Below are 25805 nucleotides of genomic sequence, written 5' to 3'. Positions count from 1 at the left end.
CTGACGGGCATAAAATCTTTCATAAATCATCCCAGGAAACACAAAATGCAAACTCCCCACACAAAAAGACAGAGGGATACATGAAATCAAAAAAAGAAAGTTAGTTCCTCAGAACCAAACTGTGGCATATTTGAACCAGAGTGATACACTAAAGCCTAACACTATGATTACTGGCAGAGTGCAATACTTCCTAAAATATATTATGGAGAAAACATTTTCTCAAGTGAAGACTTGAACTTTCATGAGTCCTGTGGGTAAAATATACAGTTTTAAGATGATGTTAATGAATAATTAAAAAATGTTGAATTAGACACTGAAGAGGATTCTGTTTGATTTTAGCAAGATCAGTGAAATTTATCCAGAAAATATCAGAAATTTATTATGGTGATCCTTTGGGTCTGTGATGAAAACCAGAATGTATAAATACAGCATTGTTTCTGATATGTGATTGTTGCTGTAGTTGTTGTATGGCTTAACACCATTTTTCAGCACAAGATAGGCTATACATGGCAGCCAGTATAATTGGTGGAGGAAGAACCCTGGAAAACCCTGGGAAGAACCACCGACCCACAAGAGGCTACTGGCAGGCTTTCTCATGTACCCACGTTAGCCGAGCCTGAGACTCGAACTCACGCAGACAGAGGTGAGATGGCAGTGATCCATAACGGTGAGCGCTTTAGGCCACTCAGACCCCCCTCACTGATATGTGAAGCACCTCCAATATTTAATGAGTTTATGATGGCATACCAGTATTCATTCCATTTGCAACTCCATTCCATTTTTATTAAGAGATTTGAAAGACGGCTTTTGAGCCAGCTGCAGGAATTGCAGTAATAAGAATATTGTTTCATGGTTTTAATCATCAAGTTTGTCATTTTGTGAGTCTGATGCCATCATTCAGCACAAGAGAGGCTATACTTAGAGGCCATTATAGAAGCCATTGGTGGAGGAGGAACTCATGAAAACACTAAGAAGAACCACTGCCCCCCACCATAAGCTACAAGCTACTGGCATGATTTCTCACATAATCATGTTGGCCAAGTCAATTCTCTAAACCACATAGAGAAAAATAGTAAACAACTTGAGATGGTTATTACGATAAAAATTCATTCACACTACCTTCACTAACTGATTTTATTAATACCTCTCTCTCATCAGGGGAATTCCCATCATTTTTCAAAACTGATATTGTAAAGCCTCTGCTGAAGAAACCAACACTAGAACATAACGATTTAAAGAACTATCGCCCAGTTTCTAATCTCCCACTCATATAAAAAATCTTAGAAAAGGTTGTTCTATCCGAGCTTGTATCTCATCTGAATTCAAACAGTCTTTTTAGCAATGTACAATCGGCATATCGCCCTTGCCACAGTACTGAAACTACTCTTCTGAAAGTAGTTAATGACATTCTCTCTGCTTTGGATAGCGGAAAGATTACAGTTCTCACCCTCCTTGATTTGCCTGCAGCATTTGACACAACAGACCATGATATATTACTTCACCGTCTCCAGCATGTATTTGGCATTCATGATACAGCCTTACTGTGGTTCAAGTCTTACTTGGTCAACAAGACACAAATTGTGTCTGCAAATGGAATACACTCCACCCCAGTTGATCTATGTTGTGGTGTTCCAAAGGGGTCTGTTCTTGGACCTGTTCTCTTAATTCTATACACTCAGCAGCTCTCAAGTGTCATGGATCATCATCCAGTGTCTCACCAATTGTATGCTGATGACACCCAAATATACAAATCTAGCCACCCAACTGAAGTTAATGCTATCATCCAAGGTGTAGAGAGGTGCATTTCTGATGTGAAATCATGGATGACATGTAACAAAGCTGCAGATGAATGATGATAAAATTGAGGCCATTCTGATCACAACACAAAGACTTTCTCATTCACATCCTTTACCTCAAACAATAAATATCAGCAACACCAACATTAAATTCACACAATCAGTATGAAACCTAGGTGTTACTCAGGACAGTACTCTCACACTGCACCAACATATCATGAACATATGCAAGGCTGCATATCTTGAGCTGAGATGCATCAGCTCCATTCGCAAATATCTTTCAGCAGATGCCACTAAAACACTTGTGTGTTCATTAGTACTTTCAACACTGGACTATTGTAACTCAATTCTGTCTGGTTCATCTCAATATCTACTTCAAAAACTTCAAAACACAGCTGCTCGGATCATATTTAGAGTGCCACGATCAGAGCACACTTCCCCGCTGCTCTGTACCCTACAGTGGCTATCCATTCGATCCAGAATTAAACATAAAATTTGTTCTCTGTGCTATATTTCACTGACAGACTTTGTCCAACATACCTATCTAACCTCACCAATGTGTACACACCAGCAAGATACTTAGCTCCTCTTCTGACAATTGTATACTCATTATTCCCACTATGAAAACAAAGTCATATGGACAGCGTTCTTTTGCATACCTGGGCCCAGCAACATGGAATGAATTGCCCACTGAACTTAGACACAAAGAGACAGTGATCACATTCAAGAGTGCTCTCAAAACTCACTTATTTCGACTGCAAGAACAAACTTAAAGACCTAATAATGTTTCCTACCATAAATATTCTCAGCATGTTTTTCCTATGTTTTCTAATTTCATGGCGTTTGTGTTTGTAATCATATTATTATATATGTTTTTTATCTTATAGGTGTTGTCTAATGTTGTAAAGCGCTTAGAGTTTCTAAAGATTAGGCGCTACACAAAGTCCTCATTATTATTATTAATTACATGGATTAGAGCCAAATGAATGTTCCATTACTGATGGCCAGATGACTTAATTAAGTAAAAACATATCTTTCATTTTATTTCAATTTTCAACTCAGTAAATAAAACCTATACAAATAGAATAATTATTATGAAACAACCAAGTATCTATTTAACTGGAACATAATAAAAGTGTACTGAAATTCCAAGGCAAGGCAATGATAACAATGACTAATCTTTGACGTAACAGTTGGTATTTCTTTATTTCAAGGAGTATTACCTGTTATTCTATTAGCTGGTGTAAACTGATTATATTCATTTTCCCACTGGTCCTCAAGGTCAACAGCATATTGTGTCTTCCTCACAGTTTCATCGTCATCATCATATTTCTTAGCTGCTTGTACCCTGATACACAAAAAGAAAATAAAGACCTTACAATGTCACAAACCAAATCTGTTGAAATTGTCTGAACATTGTTGTTCTCAACTGTAATAACAAATATTTCTGAAGTGAGAAAACCTTCCTGCAAATTTGACCTTTAAAGGTAACTCAGGCTGGCATACATTAGTGACAATAACTCAAATATCATTCTGATTTTGTCTATATATCTGTTTGAAAGTGTCATCCACACAATCACAAAACTATTGATGTGATCACGCAGCCAACAGTACCCCAAACTGAAGAGAACATCATGACTGTTCAATATATTGGATATTAAAAAGTTGCCAGATTTAAGATTCTGCAAGACTATCAGCCTGGAAATGGAATCAAATAAATGGACAAAAAAATTTGGAGAGGTTTTAACATGGTTCAAAGCTACGGCTGTGATCTGAGTAGTAAACAAAAATGAGTTTATATCCAGTTACAGGCTTAAGATGGTGCCATAGGGTGTTGCAATGACAGTTCCAACTTTTCAAACCACTTGTATAAAGGGAGGCAAGTGAAAATAGGTGGCTCTAGTTTCATTTAATTTACTACTAAAATGGTTAAGTTAAAGACTTTAGAATTCAGAGGTCAAATATTTTGTGTGATTTGATAACTACTGTTATGATTTGGGAATACAGAATGCTGCAATATTTCCAACATTGAGATTTGCTCTTTACATCACTCTCATGGTCAAAATCATAGCTGTCTGAAAGAAGACAACACATTTTTATTGGTAACAGTAAATGTGAGCTAGTGTCCATCAACAAAGGAGTTCCAAAGGGGTCTATTCTAACTCCTATATTATTCAAATTGTTTATAAATAGCTTGCCAATGTATGTAAAACATTCAAAAATTGATATATATGCAGATGATACTAATTTCATTAATCTAATTCTGACATTATAACTTTGAGTAAATACTGGGTTAAGTTGAATGTTGGTGTTTACTAATAACATTTATCAATTCTCTGAAAACCAAAGCAATGTTTGCTTGGGACTAATTAAAGATTATCAGTGAACAGAAATCCAAATCTTGAACTGTATATCATCTTTAAAAAACTGAAAATATTGACACAGAAAAAGATTTTCGAGTTCATGTTGACAAGAATCTTGACTGGTTTGAGCAAGTGAAACACAGCTTCTGGGTTTGATGACACTCAACAAGGTGTACTGCGTCCAAGCTACTGGGTACGTCACTGATGACACTCATCAAGGTGTACTGTGCCTAGGTGTCTGGGTCAGGCACTTATGACACTCATCAAGGTGTACCGTACCCATGTGTCTTAGTCTGACACTAATGACACTCATCAAGGTGTACCGTGCCCAGGTGAATTAGTCTGGCACTAATGACACTCATCAAGGTGTACCGTGCCCAGGTGTCTTAGTCTGACACTAATGACACTCATCAAGGTGTACCGTGCCCAGGTGTCTGGGTCTGGCAATGATGACACTCATCAGGGTGTACTGTGCCCAGGTGTCTTAGTCTGGCACTGATGACACTCATCAGGGTGTACTGTGCCCAGGTGTCTTAGTCTGGCAGTAATGACACTCATCAGGGTGTACTGTGCCCATGTGTCTGGGTCTGGCACTGATGACACTCATCAAGGTGTACTGTGCCCATGTGTCTGCGTCTGGCACTGATGACACTCATCAGGGTGTACTGTGCCCAGATGTCTTAGTCTGGCACTAATGACACTCATCAAGGTGTACCATGCCCAGGTGTCTTAGTCTGGCTCTGATGACACTCATCAAGGTGTACTGTGCCCATGTGTCTGGGTCAGGCACTCATGACACTCATCAAGGTGTACTGTGCCCAGGTGTCTGGTCTGGCTCTGATGACACTCATTAAGGTGTACTGTGCCCAGGTGTCTGGGTCTGGCACTGACGACAATAACATGGGAAGCATAGTACCAGACCAAAAAATATTGATCACTGACACCCCAAAATTTCTACTAACGGCCTCTTTGCTCTGCCAGATAAAGGTATTATACATCAGTCAAGATCAAGACAAGTTGATCTAGGCAACCAGAAAAGGAATGCCATGGAGCAAACAGGGCCATCTGCAAAAGGCACACAAAAACCAAGTTGAGATGAAGACCTACTACTGCAATGACATGTCCAGAAAGCTGTAAAAAAAAACTGTCACATGGAAATCCATATCTTCTTGGAGATCATCTCAGTTTGACAATCCATTCAATGTACTTGGTAGGAAGGTGAACTAAACTAATGAGTCAGCAATTCCATGCCATGAAGGACAAAATACTGGGAGACCTGATGTCTCCCCACCCACAAGAAACCCAGCTGAGAGAGATAGGCACATCATCTATTCCTCCATTGAATCAGAATCAAACTTTCTATAAACTGTCATCCAGGTACACCACATCTGCTTTTGTTGACGTCAATCTAAAGTGAGTGATGATGTAAGTTTCTTGACATAAGCCTAGGAAAAGAGATAGTGTTCCATTTGGATACTACCCCTATCCATGAATCTTCATGAAGACATTTGACTGCATTGTCACTAGAATGTCTGAAGCTCATATATGGTCCATCGGAACAGGATCCTAAGGAACCTGCATGATGGCAAGTGAATTAGGATATAAAACAGGCAAACAACAAGTTGAAGCTGATCACAAACTCTTCCCTCATCATAGAAACACCAAACATCCCATCTCCATCTTGAACATGGGGATGGTTATAAGCTTTTTCAGCTGGCTCAAGCTGATCACTGTGACAAATTACCATTAGCTTTCAGCACCAAGAAAATCATAAATGAAAAACATAGAGAGCCTAGTCTGGAGTTCCTTATTCAAAATTAATGCCTCTATGGATCTGGATGGGATTTCTGTCACAGAAAGAAAGGATAAAAGTGGAGGGGACTGGATCAACAAAGTCTGTAGATCCTCTGAATGAACTTGTATCATCCATTTATTGTCTGGAAACATTGATCCCGGCTTGCCAAATATAAAGTAGCCTGAGATTCTGTTGGTGGAATGCAGGGCCACAGAGTCATATATATGGAGGCTTTGGGGAGGAGAAATGAGTCTTCCTCTTTAATTTATTTGTCTGATTTTGTGACAATTGCTACTGTTTAAGTTTCTGTTGTGGGCTAAATGACTGTTGTTGATTGGAGTTTGTTGTGGGCTAAATGACTATTGATGATTGGAGTTTGTTGTGGGCTAAATGACCGTTGTTGATTGGAGTTTGTTGTGGGCTAAATGACTATTGATGATTGGAGTTTGTTGTGGGCTAATGTTGTTGTTGTTGTTGTTGATGTAGGATTTAAATTTTCTGGACATGATAGGCTATACATGGGGGCCAGTATTAATGGTGGAGGAAGAATCTGGGGAAACCCGGAAAGAGCCACTGACCCATGAGAAGCTACTGGTAAGCTTTCTCACATACCCATATTGGCAAAATCCGAGACTTGAACCCATGCAGACAGAGGCGAGATGGCAGTGATCCATAATGGACAGTGCTTTAGACCACTTAGCCCCTCTAGGCCCCTGCTGTGAGCTAAATGACTGTTGTTGATTGGAGTTTTGTTGAGGGCTGAATGACTGTTGTTGATTGGAATTTGTTGTGGGCTAAATGACTGTTGTTGATTGGAATTTGTTGTGGGCCAAATGACTGTTGTTGACTGGAGTTTGTTGTGGGCTAAAGGACTTGTTGATTGGAGTTTGTTGTGGGCTAAAGGTCTGTGTTTGATTGGACTTGTTAATTTCTCAATTTGTCAATAGACAGTATGATATTATCATGAGACTGGTGTGGTTTAAAAGAAAAAGCAGAAGGTATGGCAAATTGGAAAGTAAATTTTTGTGCAGCGTTCTTCCCCACATCCTCTGAACAGCAGCTGAGAACCAAGAGGTAATGACTGTAGAGCAAACGAATGATGAGCATGGTTCCCATGCTTTTCTAAATATAAATTTCCAGGTCTTTGCCAGTTTTTTTCCAGGATGAAATTAATTTTTTCAAGGTTAACATATAATCATTACTGAATGGAATTAAAGAACATTTTGGATTATAAAACATGTATTTTCCAAATCTGAAGATGTTTCTCTTTTCAAGACTCTCCAAAACATATATGTCAGAACAGATGATCATGTAAAAAACAACAAAATGAGTCACACAAAACAAATCTGACTATATTCCTATAAATGGGCATTTAAAACCATTTCAATGTACAGAATACAAATTGTAACTTTACTTTGCTTACCTGCATTATGTTGCTACATGGAAACAACATAATGACCAGAAATTATTTTGTTTCCTTTCAAACCTTTAGTTATAAAGAATCCTAGAGTAATAGACATGCCTGTTATACAAGGTAAACATTTCCTATCATGGTAGGAAGAAAAAAAAAACAATAAATGCAAAGTATTAGAATCTTGTCTTGTAAGGAAAAATGTTCAATCCTGAATTTATGTGTACCAATTAAATCTCAAACAAGATTTTTCAACCAATCTAAACTCCTTAAGATGATTTGGTTCAAAACTCCATCATTTAAAGACATTTACAAAAAGAGTGATTTAAATTTTGACAAAAGACCTTCAAAATTATATATTGTTATATAAACAAAGTCTGAATTTTCTGTAAAATCAACTTGTCTTCTTGTAGTTCAATAAACCAGTCCCAAAACCTGTATTGATACATGGACTCTTATCGTTTCTTAATATATAATAAAAGGGATGACAATTTCCCATTTCTCCTGTGTTCTATTTAAGATCTGAAACCAACGATTCAAGCTACATGTAACTGCGTAATATTATCACACCAAAGTTCAGCTCAGAGATTCAAAATTTTCTAATCTGTGTTTCCTTTGAATATTCCAACCCCATTTTTCACATTTGGACATTTCGGATGGAGAGTGGGTTCAGAGCAATAATGTATCAAAAATTTGGAATTTGGAATAAATGCCCATTTATAGGAATATAGTCAGATTTGTTTTGTGTGACTCATTTTGTTGTTTTTTACATGATCATCTGTTCTGGATAGCTTACCAGTGGGCCTAGCAAATTTAAACTGTTATATTGACTTATACCTACATGATATCGATAGGAAATTTATTTTCTCAAAAATGGCAAGTATTATAATCATTATGTCTTTAATCCACTGAAAGACTATACAAAACTTGGCATAGATGAAACCTGACCTGGTACGACAGGCACTTGATTCCTGGGTAAACAAATCATGTGTACACTCACCAATTAACATGTTAATTGGTGAGTGTACACATGATTAGTTTACCCTGGAATCATGTGCCTGTGCCAGGTACTTGCCATTTGCATTAATAGTCACATGACTTCACAAATCTCACAGAACAACATCAGAAGTCCAATAGTCACGTGATATCAACAACAAACTCATTTTTAATGTCATCGTACAAAATTTCAATTATATTAAATGAAAGTCTGATACCTTTTGTAAAAACCAGAAAGAACATATAATTCTCAACATATTTATTTAGAGAACAACTACAAGAAACTTGGCCAGTCTGATTCATCAAGCAGAGTAGTCTGGTTCCCTGCTTCGTATACTCCCTGCATGAGAGATCACATGTCAACATAGTAGTCACATGATACAACAAAACTCCAGAAGTTGGTCTTGGAAAAAATATAGAGAGTTTTGTGCTCTTTCATTTTTGTATTTTTATTACAACCAGTATACAAGTTTCATGTAATATTTGAAAATGATGGCCGAGAGATTAAGTGTGCTTGTGCGACTAACAATCTAACTCACTAGTACCAGCTCAAATTTCATCAACGCATTAGTTTTATTATGTTTCAGCAGATAAAAGACATAACGATTACTCGAAATTTCTGACAAAAAAATGATTTTCATATCGATTTCATGCAGGTATAACTCGGTTTAACAACATTTAAGTTTGCTTGCCCATCTGTAATGCGGCTATATATGCTTTAACGCCACCATGTTGGCCTCTTGTGATTCTAGACTGGTTTTCATACCTTCCATATAAAAAAAGATACAGATACTGAACTGTATCTAAAACAAAAAGTCTACCAGACGAATCTAATCCACTGAGCATTTGGATTGTCTCAACAAATATATTTATGGCAAGCACCCAAACGATCCATACTGCAATCTCCTAATATTCTGGTTAGAACTCGTAAATTTAACTCAAAATCAGTTCAGTTATGACTCAACTGACTTTTCACGGTTGGGAAAAACATTATCATATCTCCCAAATTTTTCCTGATTTCCCAGTTGAGTGGGAACCTTGGATGAAGCTTAGGCGAAGCGGAGTGAAGGAAAGCAACTAATCTCACAAAAAAGATTACACATGGAAGTAAGGGCATTTGCCATAGTGTGGTGAACAACCATATTAACAACTTTTGCAATGCAGCATGCTGAATAGCAAATATGACATCTACCTGCTTTTCCATGTTCTTGTATATCTTTCAGACCGATAGTTGGTAAACTTTTTATTCTTGAGGAATTGTCCGAGCAGTGAGAAGGAGATATGCTTGTCCTCGTAATCTGTATCCACTAACACTCTGACCCTTTACATCTAATTGATGGTAGTGGGGGGTGTAGGGAGACAAGATCCAATAGATCACTCTTTAACAGCCTTAAAGTTAAACAGTCTGTCCATTATAGTGGATTGAGGTTGTCCTTGGATTTAATGGTACCTTTAACCTCATCCAGTCTATGTAAATCAAACCATGCAGCAGGCAAAATGTTGAGCTGTCAAAGGACATGTGCTCACACTTGCACAAAGGATGAATGACCAATTGCAGATCTATCATCCTGAATTAGATAACCAGCAGGGCTTGGTTTGACAAAGGAAATGGTGGGGCAGGTGGTGAGATAACTATATGACTGGATCGGTTTGAGGCCATATATAATGAAACTATGGACTATTTACATTTTACTCAGTGTAACAACCAACCTCTGGTAAAAAAACATTAACACTGGACTATTTACAGTTCAACTCAGTGTAATGACCAACCTCTGGTAAAAAAATAACAGTGGACAGCCAGTTGGACTGACTGGTCAAGAGTCAGTATAGCAACATGGTATGGCTAGCCAGTGAGGTTGGTACAAAGCACCAATGTGTTGAGGTCTACAGACACACTGGCCTTGATGCAGTATGCAGGGGAGCCTGTTTTTAATAAACTTCCAAAATGAGGAAGCAAATTTTCTCATTATGTCTAGCTCAGACATTACAAGGCAGGAAGATCAAAAACCAAAAGAAGAAAATAACAAGTAAACAATGGTGATATGGTCTCTATTATCAATCAGGATTCAAGCAGGAAATGAAAAGATGTTATGGTCTGCTGCTTTTCCTGCTTAAAGTGAAGGTAGCCAACATTAGCAACATCCAGAAAATCAGGTATATCAAGACAGTGGTGGGATCATGGGCACATCCCTCATTATATTTGCACCTGACTCAGCCTTGATGTGAAGCCCAAAGGATATCAACATTCAATGACTTCAATCTGGTTATCAACATTCAGTGACTTCAATCTGGATATCAACATCCAATGACTTCAATCTGGATATTAACATCCAATGACTTCAATCTGGATATCAACATCCAATGACTTCAATCTACATTCAATGACTTCAATCTAGATATCAACATCCAATGACTTCAATAGGTATATCAACATCCAATGACTTTAATATGTATATCAGCATCCAATGACTTAAATCTACATCCAATGACTTCAATCTAGATATCAACATCCAATGACTTCAATCTGGATATCAACATCCAATGACTTCAATCTAGATATCAACATCCAATGACTTCAATATGTATATCAACATCCAATGACTTCAATCTGTATATCAACATCCAATGACTTCAATCTGGATATCAACATCCAATGACTTCAATCTGGATATCAACATCCAATGACTTAAATCTACATCCAATGACTTCAATCTAGATATCAACATCCAATGACTTCAATCTGGATATCAACATCCAATGACTTCAATCTGGATATCAACATCCAATGACTTAAATCTACATCCAATGACTTCAATATGTATATCAACATCCAATGACTTCAATCTGTATATCAACATCCAATGACTTCAATCTGGATATCAACATTCAATGACTTCAATCTACATCCAATGACTTCAATCTGGATATCAACATCCAATGACTTCAATCTACATCCAATGACTTCAATCTGGATATCAACATCCAATGACTTCAATCTACATCCAATGACTTCAATCTAGATATCAACATCCAATGACTTCAATCTAGATCTCAACATCCAATGACTTCAATCTGTGACATTAGCTCATTCGAGACAACAGGTGCATCAATACATTCAATATTCGAACTTATTTGGAATACCACTGGAATTTAAGTGGAACTTCATACATTTGGACTTGTAATAGAAATTTAAGACTATTTGGGATTTAATTCACAATGCTGTAAGTTCTTTCAAAATTTTCACTTTGTATTTTATTGAGAAAAAAACTTTGTTGAATTTTACAAACCTTGTTAGCTCTCACTCTTTTCTGTTACTTAGTTTAAGACCAAAGAGTTGTAACATTACTAAGCAAAGAAATGAACAAAAGGTGCAAATTAAATTGAAATGTAATACAAATGTGCCTGTTACAATGAAATTTAATTAAGGAATACATAAAACAATATGTAAATAAAACCATGGAATGAGACTAAGACCGCAATGATGGTGGAATAAAATATGGAAATTACTGATGAAGACAAAAGTTATAAATGCTTATTACAAGGAATAATGAATAAAACACAGAATTTATTGATGGTTGATATTTTTGCACAAATCCAAATAATACTGGGAGGTATATTGACATGATGTTGCACAAATCCAAATAATACTGGGAGGTATATCGACATTATGTTACTGTACTATGCAAAAGCAGATATGGAGGAACATGAAGTATATGGTTAGTCATCGGGTAATGAAATGGGAAGTAATGACAGTATAATGGTATCTTAGATGAGTTTCTTCTCATGTAAACTATTTCTATAGTCTATGGTGTATCAATGGAAACTTTCCACTTTTAACCTTGCCCTCATTTAACACTAGTCATCAACAATAACTTGCTAGTCTTTTCTGTAATTCCTGCTTTCGCTTAAGCTTTTCTCTTTTCAAACAATAGCTGATAACATGCTGACTTATGCCATTCTGGGATTATTCATATAACTGTGACCTTCTGAGTTGCATATCTCCCAACAACTGGAAAATCATCATAACTTTTTATAATGTCAGAATCTGAATGAACTGCTGATTGAATAATTGCAAATTTGGTGACAGATAGCTCCAACCAAGAATAAGTTATTGTACACCATACTCACGATTCATCTTTAAGTCTCTTTTCATGATCTGACAAAAGACTGTTTTCTTTCTCCATCAAATGCATTAAAGCCTTAAATTTGCTCTCAAGGGGAGTTAACTCATCTGTGATAACTGGATAGCGCTCCAGACAAACTGCACTATATAGCTGCCATGCTCGAGGATTCTGATTTGATGAGCTTGCTGATGTCTGAAGCCAGGAATATCTCACAGTCTCTGAAAAGGATCAAGACTACATGTACCACAATGATCTCTTTTAAAAAGTGAGTATTCCATGAGAAATACCATAAGTATTGCCATGTGTAATACAGTAATACAATGAGTACACCATGAGTAATATCATGTCTAATAATATCAGTTATTACTCATGATGTAATACCATGCATAATACCATCAGTAATACTATCTGTAATCCCAAGTGTAATCCTGTAATACTGTAATACCATGAGTATACCATTAGAAATACCATAAGTAATCATGCAATACCATAATACCATCAATATATACTATCAATAATGCCATGTGTAACACCATTAGTAATACCATGACTATACTATCAATAATACCATGAGTAATACCCTTAGTAATACTATGAGCATACTATCAATACCATGTGTAATGGCTTGTGTAATGCCACAAGCATACCATCAGTAATACCATGTGTTATACCATCAGTAATACCATGTGTAATACCATCACTAATACCATGTGTAATACCATCAGTAATACCATGTGTAATACCATCAGTAATACCATGTGTAATACCATCAGTAATACCATGTCTAATACCATCAGTAATACCATGTCTAATACCATCAGTAATACCATGTCTTATACCATCAGTAATACCATGTGTAATACCATCAGTAATACCATGTGTAATACCATCAGTAATACCATGTGTAATACCATCAGTAATACCATGTGTATACCATCAGTATACCATGTCTAATACCATCAGTAATACCATGTCTAATACCATCAGTAATACCATGTCTAATACCATCAGTAATACCATGTGTTATACCATCAGTAATACCATGTGTAATACCATCACTAACACCATGTGTATACCATCAGTATACCATGTGTAATACCATCAGTAATACCATGTTCTACCATCAGTAATACCATGTGTAATACCATCAGTAATACCATGTGTAATACCATCAGTAATACCATGTCTAATACCATCAGTAATACCATGTCTAATACCATCAGTAATACCATGTCTTATACCATCAGTAATACCATGTCTTATACCATCAGTAATACCATGTGTTATACCATCAGTAATACCATGTGTAATACCATCACTAACACCATGTGTATACCATCAGTATACCATGTGTAATACCATCAGTAATACCATGTGTATACCATCAGTATACCATGTGTAATAACATCAGTAATACCATGTGTAATACCATCACTAATACCATGTGTAATACCATCAGTAATACCATGTGTAATACCATCAGTAATACCATGTCTAATACCATCAGTAATACCATGTCTAATACCATCAGTAATACCATGAGAAATATATTGAATATACCACAAATAACATTTTTTAAAATTGGCATTTTGTGCCAAAAATCGTGGAATCAGGAATTTCATTTTTTTTTAAACCTGGGATGATCCCAAGTAAATCAGGATATGTGACAGGTTTGAATACCTTGAGTAATACCATGTGTAATAACAATGAATAGTAAAATGAATAATACAGCAAGGTTCATAAGATGTTATCAAAAACAAATTCCAGATCTTTCCAGACTTTTTGCAGACTAGTTTGCAAATTTTTCCAGACCCATCTGGTATACCATATTTAGTCACTTATAAGTCAATTTGAGTTTAAAGTCAAGCACCCTTTCTTTTAATTTGAACAACATATTAGTCAGGGTGTATTTTGCAACTAAAATCTTTTTGATTGGGTGACTTCTTATTCGTGAGCCAGAGCTGCACTTTGGAAAAAATAAACAAGCCAAATTAAATGGATTAATCAATGGATAGATATGAACAATAATGATGTAAACAATGTACAGTTTGTCCTAATTAAATCCCTAACAATTCATAATGCTTGACATGTTATATCCATTTACATGATAAATCCATGAATTCTGTAAGACAAAGAAACTCACCACTTCGATAATCAAGTGACAATCAAACATAAAGCCAACTTTGTAATTTATCAGGTTTCAGTCACTGGTAATTCTGTGTTCAATTGTTTTAAAAATTAACCACAGGAGTATGCATATAACTAGCTTTAATGTTTGGTGAGTGGGTAATTTCATGATTTATATACAGTAAGCAATATACTTAGTTTTTCAGTTCTTGTAGTTTACAATCAACCATCTATCCAACAGACTTAAGTTCTGCATCTTTTTCTTTTGCATCTTGGAAAGGAATGAAAGCTGTTTAAATGCCTCAACCTTCTCTGCAAACTCATCAGCTGATATCACCAAACTATCTCTATTTACTTCTAATCTTCTCTTAGCTTTCAGGTCATCCAACTTATCCATTACTACTTTTCTCTTCTTGTTAGCAGACTTTTTCCTCACTTTTTTTCCTCAACGAGAACTGCTTGATATTACTGTCTAGATGATGAGGAAGAGATCAGCAGTTCTTCATTAACTTGAAGTTCTCAACACCTCTAGCAGATTTTAAATAGTCTTTGATGACCCTCTTCGCTGTCAATATTTTGTCTGAGATATTGTCTGTAGATATCTCTTTGTTGATCAAGAAACCTTTCAGCAGTGGCTTGCCCATGTGACAGCAATAGGATCTGCTTTGTCACAGCTGACCAAACTCTTTTTTGTGGTTACACATAAGCACATCCAGACAGGACCCCTCTTCCACTGATTCTTTAAATCCAAGGCTCATTTCTGTTGCATTAATAAAATCCTTGTACTGTTGATGGATGCTGCCACAGCAGCATAGCTTGACATGGTGGGAGTCAGTCAAAATCTGCAAAAATCTTTGCTCTCTGCTGCACACACTGGTCAAGCTGACTCAAAATAGAATTATGTATAGGCTATGTCAGGTTCCATAATATGAATCGTTTCTGGATGGAGGCTTTTCCAAAAGCTTTGATACAGATGGAATAAGAAATTTCTTTGTATCTGCTTTTCTGAGAGCTGCTTCTCTGCCAACAGCTCCTTCATCATTTTTTCAGCCACAAATCCAACATTCATATTTGATGCTTATTTCTGGACTGAGGTATCTGTAATCTTAATCTTGATCAGCCTGGATGAAGAAGTTGTCGTCTTTGTTATGTCCTCCTTTACAAATCTGTCCATGAGAATCCTTAGGGTGTTTCTTTTATCTGGTCCAAGAAGAGCATCAGTTTGGTACTTACTTAGGAAGGGCAACACATCTCTTGCTATAGATAGAAAAATGTTTGCCTTCACTAAAAACAATGAATCAGTGAAACTACTGGCCACAGTTCCAAATGATTGTTCTTGGGGTGAGTAACTACTTATTTGACTGCTGTAACATACTTCTATACATCTAGCCAAATCTCAGTGAACCTCTCAACAACATCCACATTTCCAAACCATCTGTGAGATCTAAGCCTCTTTGGGGACATGCAAGATCCAGTCACTTGTGTAAAATCCTCATGTCGAGCAGGGGAATCCTTAAAGAGCCCAAACAAAGAGAAATATCGACTCATCACAGGAACAAGTTCAAGCAATCAATAACAGTTAAACACATTAAGTTGAAATTCCATACTTTTACCAACCTTTTTCTGCAAATCTTTATTTTCCAGATTTTTCCAGACTTTCCTGACTTTGTATGAGCCCAGCACAATGAGTATAAATGTAATACGAGTCATGAGTAGTACCATGAGACAAACCATGAGTAGTACCATGTATATGAACCCTGCACAGTACTATTGTGAGGAATACACAAGTCATGAGTAGTACCATGAGTCAAACCACAAGCAGTACCATGAGTCAAACCATGAGAAGTACTATGTGTATGAAATATGCACAGTGAGTACAATTGTGAGTAATACAAGTCATGAGTAGTACCATGAGTCAAACCATGAGCAATACCATGAGTCAAACCACATCTAGTACCATGTGACAGGAAGGAAAGTATTATGTTAGGGAAATAAAATAGTGACCAGGAAAAATGAGTGAATGAGTAAATAAATTAATGTCAATCAGACAGGCAGGTCTAAAGCTCTCCTGTGGTGAGTCACTGATTCTGATCCTCAATTTCATTTTGGACTGCTTTCAACGTTGTTCTACAGCTTTCTATAAAATGGACAAGTAATTTAAATAAAACATGGTTCTAGCCATCTTCAAAACCCTACATGAAGCATGAAGATGTTGCAGCAAGTGGCAACAATGTGAGGATGTGACCTATATTTAATCTATGTTCAATAAGGCATGTTGCAAATAATACGCATTCTGTATATGGTGAAAGTCACATATATTTTGTACACACGTATGCAAAATACTGCCATTTTCTTTTGTAAAAGTGGCAAAAAATGTACAAATGTATTCTTACACACATCTTCACATTCTCTGATGCATGTTGTTGGATGCTGACCCAGATAAATGTCCTCTTTCATTAAATGCTGAGTCAACATTTGTTCAGAGACATAAAAGAATTATTTTACAGGTCAATGTTGGGCCAACAAAGGCAGATTTTAGACAGTGTGCATCAGGGGCTGTATACAGTGTAATAATAATACTTTATCCCTCTTGACATGGTGTAATAATAATACTTTATCCCTCTCGACATGGTGTAATAATAATACTTTATCCCTCTTGACATGGTGTAATAATAATAATAGTATTTTCTCCCTCTTTACATAAGGTAACAATAATAATACAGTATATATGCCTAAAAGGTCTGTCTCAACTCATTCTTTTTGTCCATTCAACTCATTCTATTTGTCCATTCAACTAATTTTATTTGACCAAACAACTCATTCTATTTGTCCACACAACTCATTATATTTGTCCATACAACTCATTCTATTTGTCCACACAACTCATTTTATTTGTCCATACAACTCATTCTATTTGTCCACACAACTCATTTTATTTGTCCACACAACTTATTCTATTTGTCCATTCAACTCATTCTATTTGACCATACAACTTATTCCATTTGTCCACACAACTCATTTTATTTGTCCATTCAACCCATTCTATTTGTCCACACAACTCATTCTATTCGTCCACACAACTCATTCTATTTAACCATAGAACTCATTATATTTGTCCATTCAACTCATTCTATTTGTCCATACAACTCATTATATTTGTCCATACAACTCATTCCATTTGTCCATACAACTCATTCTATTTGTCCATACAACTCATTCTATTTTCGTCCACACAACTCATTCTATTTGACCATAGAACTCATTCTATTTTTCCATACAGCTCATTCTATATGTCCATACAACTCCTTCAATGTGCCAGTTTTGTGTCCATATCTGTACATCTAGTCTTGAACATTTTCATAAAAGTCCAAATTCCCTTTTCTGTGGCTATCCCATGCCTCACCAAAACCACAACTCAATCAAAAAATTCTTATTGTGAAGAACTCAAATAAACTGTACAGCTACTACTTTTATCCTAATGCCAAGATGAATGCATTTAAAACACAATTTTGGCAATCAATTATCTGACAGTTTCAACCAGTTTTTAATATGTGATATAAGATAGACTGATGTTAAAGAGTTACAGTCTAATTCTCCATGAACAAAACAGGAATTTCTTTGCCTAACTGTAAGACATATTTACAAAACAGTATCATTTTCTCTTTCTCAACAACAGGGGCTTCACCATCCCCCCTTTAGAGGTAAAAGACAAATTAGGCAAAATTTAAATGTCTAATTTTAAATAAAATATTTATAATTTGCATTTTAGAGCATGCATTGCTAAAGATGCTTGTGCTGCTGATGTTTTCTGATGTTAGTTCAAAACACTCTAAATACTTATAACAAGAATAAATATTAATAAGTTTCTTATCCCTAAAATACCATTTTCATAAACTTTTCAGTCCCCATCCTTAAAAAAAAACTTCAGTATTATATATTGTTACCTAAAGTCACCAATAAAAACAGATGTGGATAAGTCTGTCTAATAAACATTGCATTTTAACTGCTGTATCAGCCAGTATTACGAGATAACCAGCATAATCTTCTGCCAGATGATTGAAATATTTTCAGCATTGTTACCCTCAGCTAGAGCTTTCATATCAATTCTATCAACAGACCATCTGAAAGTCTATTCATATAAAATTAAGTCCACCCTTTTTCTCCATCTTATATTTCCAAACAAGTGTGCACAAAAAACATGTTATATACATTACATGTACTGTAACTTCTTTATAATCCCAACTGTTCAGATAGTATAGTACATAATCTTTTACCCATCAGGACTCTCAAAAGAATTTCAGGATGAGGAGTCCTGGGCTTTTCACTCAGGGAACTCAGGAGTCCCTGCATATTTCTGAGAGTCCCTGGCATAAACTTGTGAGTCCCTCACTTACAAAAGGATAGAAAGGAAAATTTAAAAAAACATGCCATACATTTTAATACTATCAGGACTGAATTCTTAACCACATACAATATCACACTAAAATGTATTAAACAGTATTTAGTAAATAAAACATTAAATTTAAACAATATACATGTACATACAAATTTATATTATTTTACCCCTACAGCAAAAACTATATAAAATAATTCCCCACAACAATAAAACGGTCAACAGTTTGGTTTCAATCCCAAGAATGATCATTTAGTATGCTGTGTAGCCTTCTCTGCAAGTAAATTAGCATCTTCATACCCACAAAAGAAACTAACATGAGACAACTGGCATTACACTGCACCATATATATATAAACATGAATTACCATCATTAAATAAAATAAAGATGAAAAAAATATACCAAGCAATGTGTGTGCCTAAAAAAAAAATAATTCAAAATAAATATGCTAATTAGTGCTTGGTAAATCAAGAGATGTGTGTGGGAGAACTAAAGTTATTATTTATCACTGCCTTGAATTAGAATGTTTAAGACATGTATTAAAGAGTAGTGACAAGTTTTGAACAACAGTGTGTTTCTTCAAAGTAAGATTGTACTCCATATATAAAATGCAAAACATAATTATTTCAGTTGTCAGAATTGTGTTCAACTGTGATTCAGTTTTTAAGGTAATTTAGGAGGCAATTAGCTAACTATAAAGACCTGCAAAAATACATTTCAAAACTCTTGGTTGATGGAGTTTCACTTTGTGAAGCAGGCCAGAAAATGGAGGAGGTGGGCATTTAACTCCTCAGTGAAAGAAACTGAGGTTAGTACTATATATGACTCAGTTTACATTGCAAACTATGATCATAAAAACTATTAAATCTTCTTAAATTTTCATCACCAATTACATTCATAGACCTGGAAAAATATTTACTACAAGCATGGTGACAATTTTGGAAAATGTTCAACAAAATATTCAGGTTAGCGATTTGGTTTTTAGACAACATTTTTAAAGCCAGTGCCATCCCTGATTCACACAAGCTTTAGGAACTAATACTCAAATATCACCAGTTAAATGGAACTTTCACCTATTGTTTTTTCCTCTTATGTTAGCATTAGTGTCATTTTCACCCCAAGTCTATTTACCAAACAAATTTTATGAGTCAACATACTTCTCTACACTCTTTTAAAAAGTCTATAATGATACTGCAGTGGACATTAGAAATCACATGTACTTGGCATGTATATTGTCTAAATACAGTGTACTTCCATAATTTATATTGTGTTGTCATGAATTTCAATTAAATACCATTACAAAAATAAAATTGTTACAACAGAAAAGGGCTCAATGTATCAGCCAATAAATGAAGTACACGTACTTACATTCATACTCAATAGAAAATGTTTTTAAGTGTGTCTGAGTAGCCGTTGGGGGGGGGGGGGCACTTCTTTTCACAACATAAGGATTAACTGTTTATTAGTCCCACTGGCTTCATGCCTCTTTAATTAAATCAAGCCATTAACTAATCTGCAGACTGGCCATGGGTAACCAAAATATGATGAGGCAAAGTATTTGGGGGAGAAAAAAGCTGCCACAGGGACCCATTACCAGGAGAGATGATGCATCCTTTCAGAATTTCATGTGTATATGACCCAGAAGTTTAGATCCCTATGAGCTTTCTTTCAGATCAGTAAGAACTTTACTTTTAACTGGTAAGACTTATTCCTCTGTATATATTCTGGTCATTCTGGTTGACTTTTTAAGATATGGAACAATCATACCTATACACTAATAAAGTATTATACATTAATCATTGCAATCAATGAATAATTAATGTAATTATCAGTCAGGGATAGGAAGATTATATACACCTCTGTTGTATGCATGATCTAAGTATATTCCAAATGGCTGTTTATTTTCCAGTGCAGAAATACACTATTTTGTAATGTGGTTTCATACTGACCTCTCTTTTCGACAATTAATGTCATGTAATGTTTTTACGGCTATGATAAGAGTCAACGTTTTGGCAGAGTGATAGAAGTTTACAACGTTATTTTTACTGATCAAGTTGCTCATTCTAAATGCACTGATGAATTTTCAGGTGCACAGTATCTTAAACCGAAGACAACACTGTATGGTATACCAATATTTACACCATTAATCTTTATCCAAAAACCATGTTAGATTCATTTGGTAAAGCTACAACCTTCTATAAATATGTTACTGCATCTTTAGCAAAGCATACTACTCCTCCAAAATTCCTAATATAGCAGTATAACTAAGTCAAGGTTTTACACATGCAAATGTTCTGTATGCCACAATACTAAACTGATCAACACTATCCGCCAAAGTATCAAGAAATCCATACTCTATTCCATGATGAGGAGCCCTTTATTCTTCACTTATGAAACTCGAGTCCTTTATTTTTACAAGGATATTATGAAAAATATAAAAATACATGATCATTAATTTATTACATATCTGGATTAAATTTTCAGATTCATAAGATCACATTTGAGAGAAACTCATTTTTAGTAACTGTACAAAATAAAACCTTTTTATCAAACTGCGCTCTGCCATCGACAAATCAGTCTTTACTTTTTGGTGTTCTTTGACATAAATGTATGTATTTTGATGTACACATTTGGATGTAAGCATTATGATACTTTAAAACTGAAAATCAATTTTTACTTAAGAGTATCAAAAAGAAATCTTGCACTGATATCACTGTCACCATCAACCATAAAATTATGGATCACATATCAGAATGGAGGGGAAATATTGATGTTCATGTTGGTATTTATATTAGAAAAAAGACTAAACTAAAAAAGTCAAATATACAAATTGCTTCTGAACAGAACATTATTACAGCTGATTTCAACCACTGCAAGGTTTTAGACCAAAGACAAATTCAAAGAATGTTTTCTTGATCACTGGGAACATGAATTAGATAATATTTAGCAGCTCTATGGTGTTTCAAGTCCCTGCATTATATACTATACCTAGTTTTATTTACAATGTAAATAACAAGCACCCAAGTAAACTTCTAAAGGACTTCTGTCATCACAAAAACAAAAAAAGACAATTTAGCTTAAAGAAAAGTAATGCAAGTTAACAGTTTTTTAATGGGACTGTGAGACATTATTGGCTATATCGTGTTGATGAATGGTAGCCAAATGCCTTTCCCAAGGACACACCGAGGCAGCTGAGCAGGGCTTGTCAAACCCACGACAATTGGATTATGTTGCTGCTGTTTGGGGTTTTAATGCCATTCCTCAGCGCAAGATAGCTATATATGGCTGCCAGTATAACTGGTGGAGGACAAACCTGGGAACCAACCCACAGAAGATATTGAGTACTGTCAACTTTCTCAAATACTGACGCTGGTTGACCTAGTCCTACAACGTAAGACACATCACCCGATATTTTTGTTCTGGGGGTGATGGCACTAAAATAAAAACATGTGCTATGTCTAACATTGTAGGACCAGGGTCGACCAAGTCTGATAAATCAACCCCACAAATCTGTATTGACAATGATGGACGATGTTGTGGATCTGACATCACCTGTTCATTAAAATGTGCAATTCTGCTGCATGCAAATGATTCTGGAACAAACCTGTGTACACTTTAGACAATACCGGAATTTGCAAACAGTCATATCAAGCGCAAAATTCAAAATGGCCACAGGACAGATGGTTTTATTATTCCAGGTGGATTTACAAGTCACAAAACATATGATTTGCTTAGGAAATATAATCTACATGTCATCAAAAGAACCTTTCAGGCGACGGTAGCTGCACGCCACGAGAAATACCGGTAAGTGTATAACATGTACACGGATGTGTGCAGCCAAATCTGGATGCAGACAATTGAAGCTTTTAATGAATAGGTGATATCAATCCCTCAACCGAAAATCAATATCATCACGGGTGAAGTGCTGTTTTATCGGTCTACGACCCAGAGACTCAAACCCCCTGTGCAGGGTTTCCGTGCGAGAACTACAGCCAAAACAACATACAGCGTCTTTGATTTTAGCGGCTCTGTATCCACTCCCCCTCCTTTTCTATGATGCGCCTGTCTTAAAAAAAAATAGTTTCATAAAGTAGGTTAGCTGTCATTTGTCTGCTAAACCGGATAGGCAACTTGAACGACTGTTATACGGTAGCTAGGTTTGAACCACGATACATACAGAGATGACAATTTCATTTCCAAACTGCGCCTAAAGAATTTTCCACTGATAAATATTTTAAGTAAAGCGGCTAAAATATCGTGCTTACTTTCAAAACTGCGTGAATGTTTTAGAAAAATTCGTCTACAACAAGGGAGAAACATGTTGAAGGAAGCGAATACTATTTTTATCTTCAAAGATAAAAGAGCAGCAGTACACAAACTATAATATGCAAACATGGTTCCGATACCGGATTTATGGTGTGAGTATGTTTCGTTAAGTCGTCAACAAAAAAATGTTAAAAAATATTTTCCTTTCGGTAATGAAATAAAACAAATTTGGTTTTTAAGCAACCAGTATAAAATTGTTTGTATCTATGTAAGTTTGTCAACTCTAACTGTCTGTGATTGGTCTATCACAGATAAAGATGCTGCTAAGTAGGACTACTAAATTTTATTTTACTGTCATTCTTGTGTGTGTGTGTGTTAATGTAGTGGATATAAAGCCTTCTAATCAATTCACCATGTGCTGCAATTTAAAAATAAATAATAAATACAAATAGGCATTCAGTATAACTTTTTTTTAAAAAAATTATTTTGCACAAGAACTTGAAACAATTGAGAATAATGGAACATGATTGAAGTTTATAGTATGCAGGTCCTACAAAGATGTCATGCAAGAGAAAGCACTTTCTTTGATTATGCAAGCTGTCAAGTGATTTGTATAAACCACTTGCACTTATAGGGAATGTTGCTAATATGGTCATAAGATACTAATTGCTAATTTGGTCATAAACCACTCATTGCTAATTTGGACATAATGTACTAATTTCTAATTTGGTCATAATATACTAATTGCTAATTTGGACAATATACTAATTGCTAATTTTGACATAATATACTAACTGCTAATTTGGACATACTATACTAATTGCTAATTTAGATATAATATACTAATTGCTAATTTGGATATAATATACTAATTGCTAATTTGGACATAATATACTACATGTACTTGCTAATTTGGACATAACATACTACTTGCTAATTTGGACATTATATACTAATTGCTAATTTGGTCATAAGATACTAGTTATCTGACTGTGTCAGAGGCATTTGTCAGGTCAATAAAACTTGTGTACAGGCTGGAGTTCTGTTCCTGGCATTTCTCCTAAAGTTCACGAACTGCAAACACCATGTCCGTTGTCCCTTGTCCTTTCCTCAAGCTACACTGACTCTCAGGCAGGAGCCCTTGATTAATGTGATGTGGAAGACAATTCAGCATAGTTCTTGCAAGGATTTTGCCAGCTATTGACAGCAAGAAGATGCCTGGTTGTCACAGGTTTGTCTGTTACCTTGCACAAGAGGATGATGGATATATGGTCCTTGTACTCCTTGGGTAGAGTTCCCTGAGTTGACTGGAAGAGTTCACTCATTTTCTGTGCCATGTGGGAGCCTCTGGCTTTGTAGACTTCTGCTGGCATAGCATCTGTTCCAGGTCCTTTGCCATTTGACAGTACAGGGATTGCTTTCATAGTTTTATTAAATTCTGGATGATATGTTGAAATTTCCATTTGGGTCTGTCAATCAATTGCCCTTTTCTTTATAAATGAATTTTGATTGAATATGAAGTGTTCTGCCCATCTTTGAAGTACCTTTTCTTTGTCAGTGAACAGTATGGCACTGTCAGCACTCAGTACTGGAGACATTCCTGACGACTGTAGCCAATAGATTGTCTCCAAAACATCACAGAAGTTCTTCATATCCTTCCTGTCTGCATAGGACAGAATCTCATCTGCCTTATTACTCAGCCAGGAATCATGCAGTTGTCTCAGTTTGCACTGGACAGTCCTCTTGATATTGCTGAAGGCTGCCTTCTTAGATGATGAAGTGCCATCTTCTGGTTAGGCATTTGGTTGCCAATGCTTCTCATTCTGAAGTCTCTTACATTTGGTTGCCAATGCTTCTCATTCAGAAGTCTCTTACATTTGGTTGCCAATGTTTCTCATTCAGAAGTCTCTTACATTTGGTTGCCAATGCTTCTCTTTCTGAAGTCTCTTACATTTGGTTGCCAATGCTTCTCATTCCGAAGTCTCTTACATTTGGTAGCCAGTGTTTGTCATTCAGAAGTCTCTGAATGGCAGCAACATTTAGATCAAACCAATCTTGATGTTTATGTGTGGTGGGACTGAAGGTTTTGGATGTAGTTGAGTACACAGAGTCTCTGAAGAATGCCCAGTTTTATGTGACATTCTTTCAGCTTGTCTTGATTTTATCCAGTTGGCTGCAATGTCTTTCACATTTTCCTTTTTTGTTAAGGTGACATTAAGTTTTTTTGAGCACTATTTCAAATCTTAATGAAACTCCTATTCTACATTAACTACTGACAGGTGTCTGTTGCACATTAACTAACCAAATTACTGATAGGGAGTTTACACCAAATGACTGATAGAAGGTGTTTATTGTACATTAACTACACCATATGACTGATAGGAAATATACATCAAATGAATGAGAGAGCTTTACACCAAAAAATGACAGACTGGAAGTGTTTAATAAGGTACTATTAAAGGTACTTTATAGCAAACTTTACTTCCTAAAACTTGACCAAACATTACTTCCTAAAACTTGACCAAACATTACTT

At 35.7% G+C, this 25805-nt stretch overlaps 1 protein-coding gene across 1 annotated transcript in view; it reads right to left on the bottom strand.

Moving 5' to 3' along the window:
- The window catches only part of LOC149788522 (large ribosomal subunit protein mL46-like), a 52160-nt gene extending 28810 nt beyond the window's left edge, over positions 1-23350 (bottom strand). Inside the window, exons 1-3 of the mRNA XM_089974531.1 lie at positions 23271-23350; positions 12490-12703; positions 3020-3144 (exon numbers count right to left, since the gene is read on the bottom strand). Coding sequence (XP_089830657.1) covers positions 3020-3144; positions 12490-12703; positions 23271-23325 — 394 coding nt within the window. The 5' untranslated portion in view covers positions 23326-23350. The remainder of the gene's footprint in view (positions 1-3019; positions 3145-12489; positions 12704-23270) is intronic.
- Positions 23351-25805: the final 2455 nt, after the last annotated feature.

This window comes from Sinohyriopsis cumingii, chromosome 11, assembly GCF_028554795.1.
Source record: "Sinohyriopsis cumingii isolate HCF-2022 chromosome 11, ASM2855479v2, whole genome shotgun sequence".
Taxonomy (NCBI): Eukaryota; Metazoa; Mollusca; class Bivalvia; order Unionida; family Unionidae; genus Sinohyriopsis; species Sinohyriopsis cumingii.
This window is presented reverse-complemented; position numbering and strand designations above follow the sequence as displayed.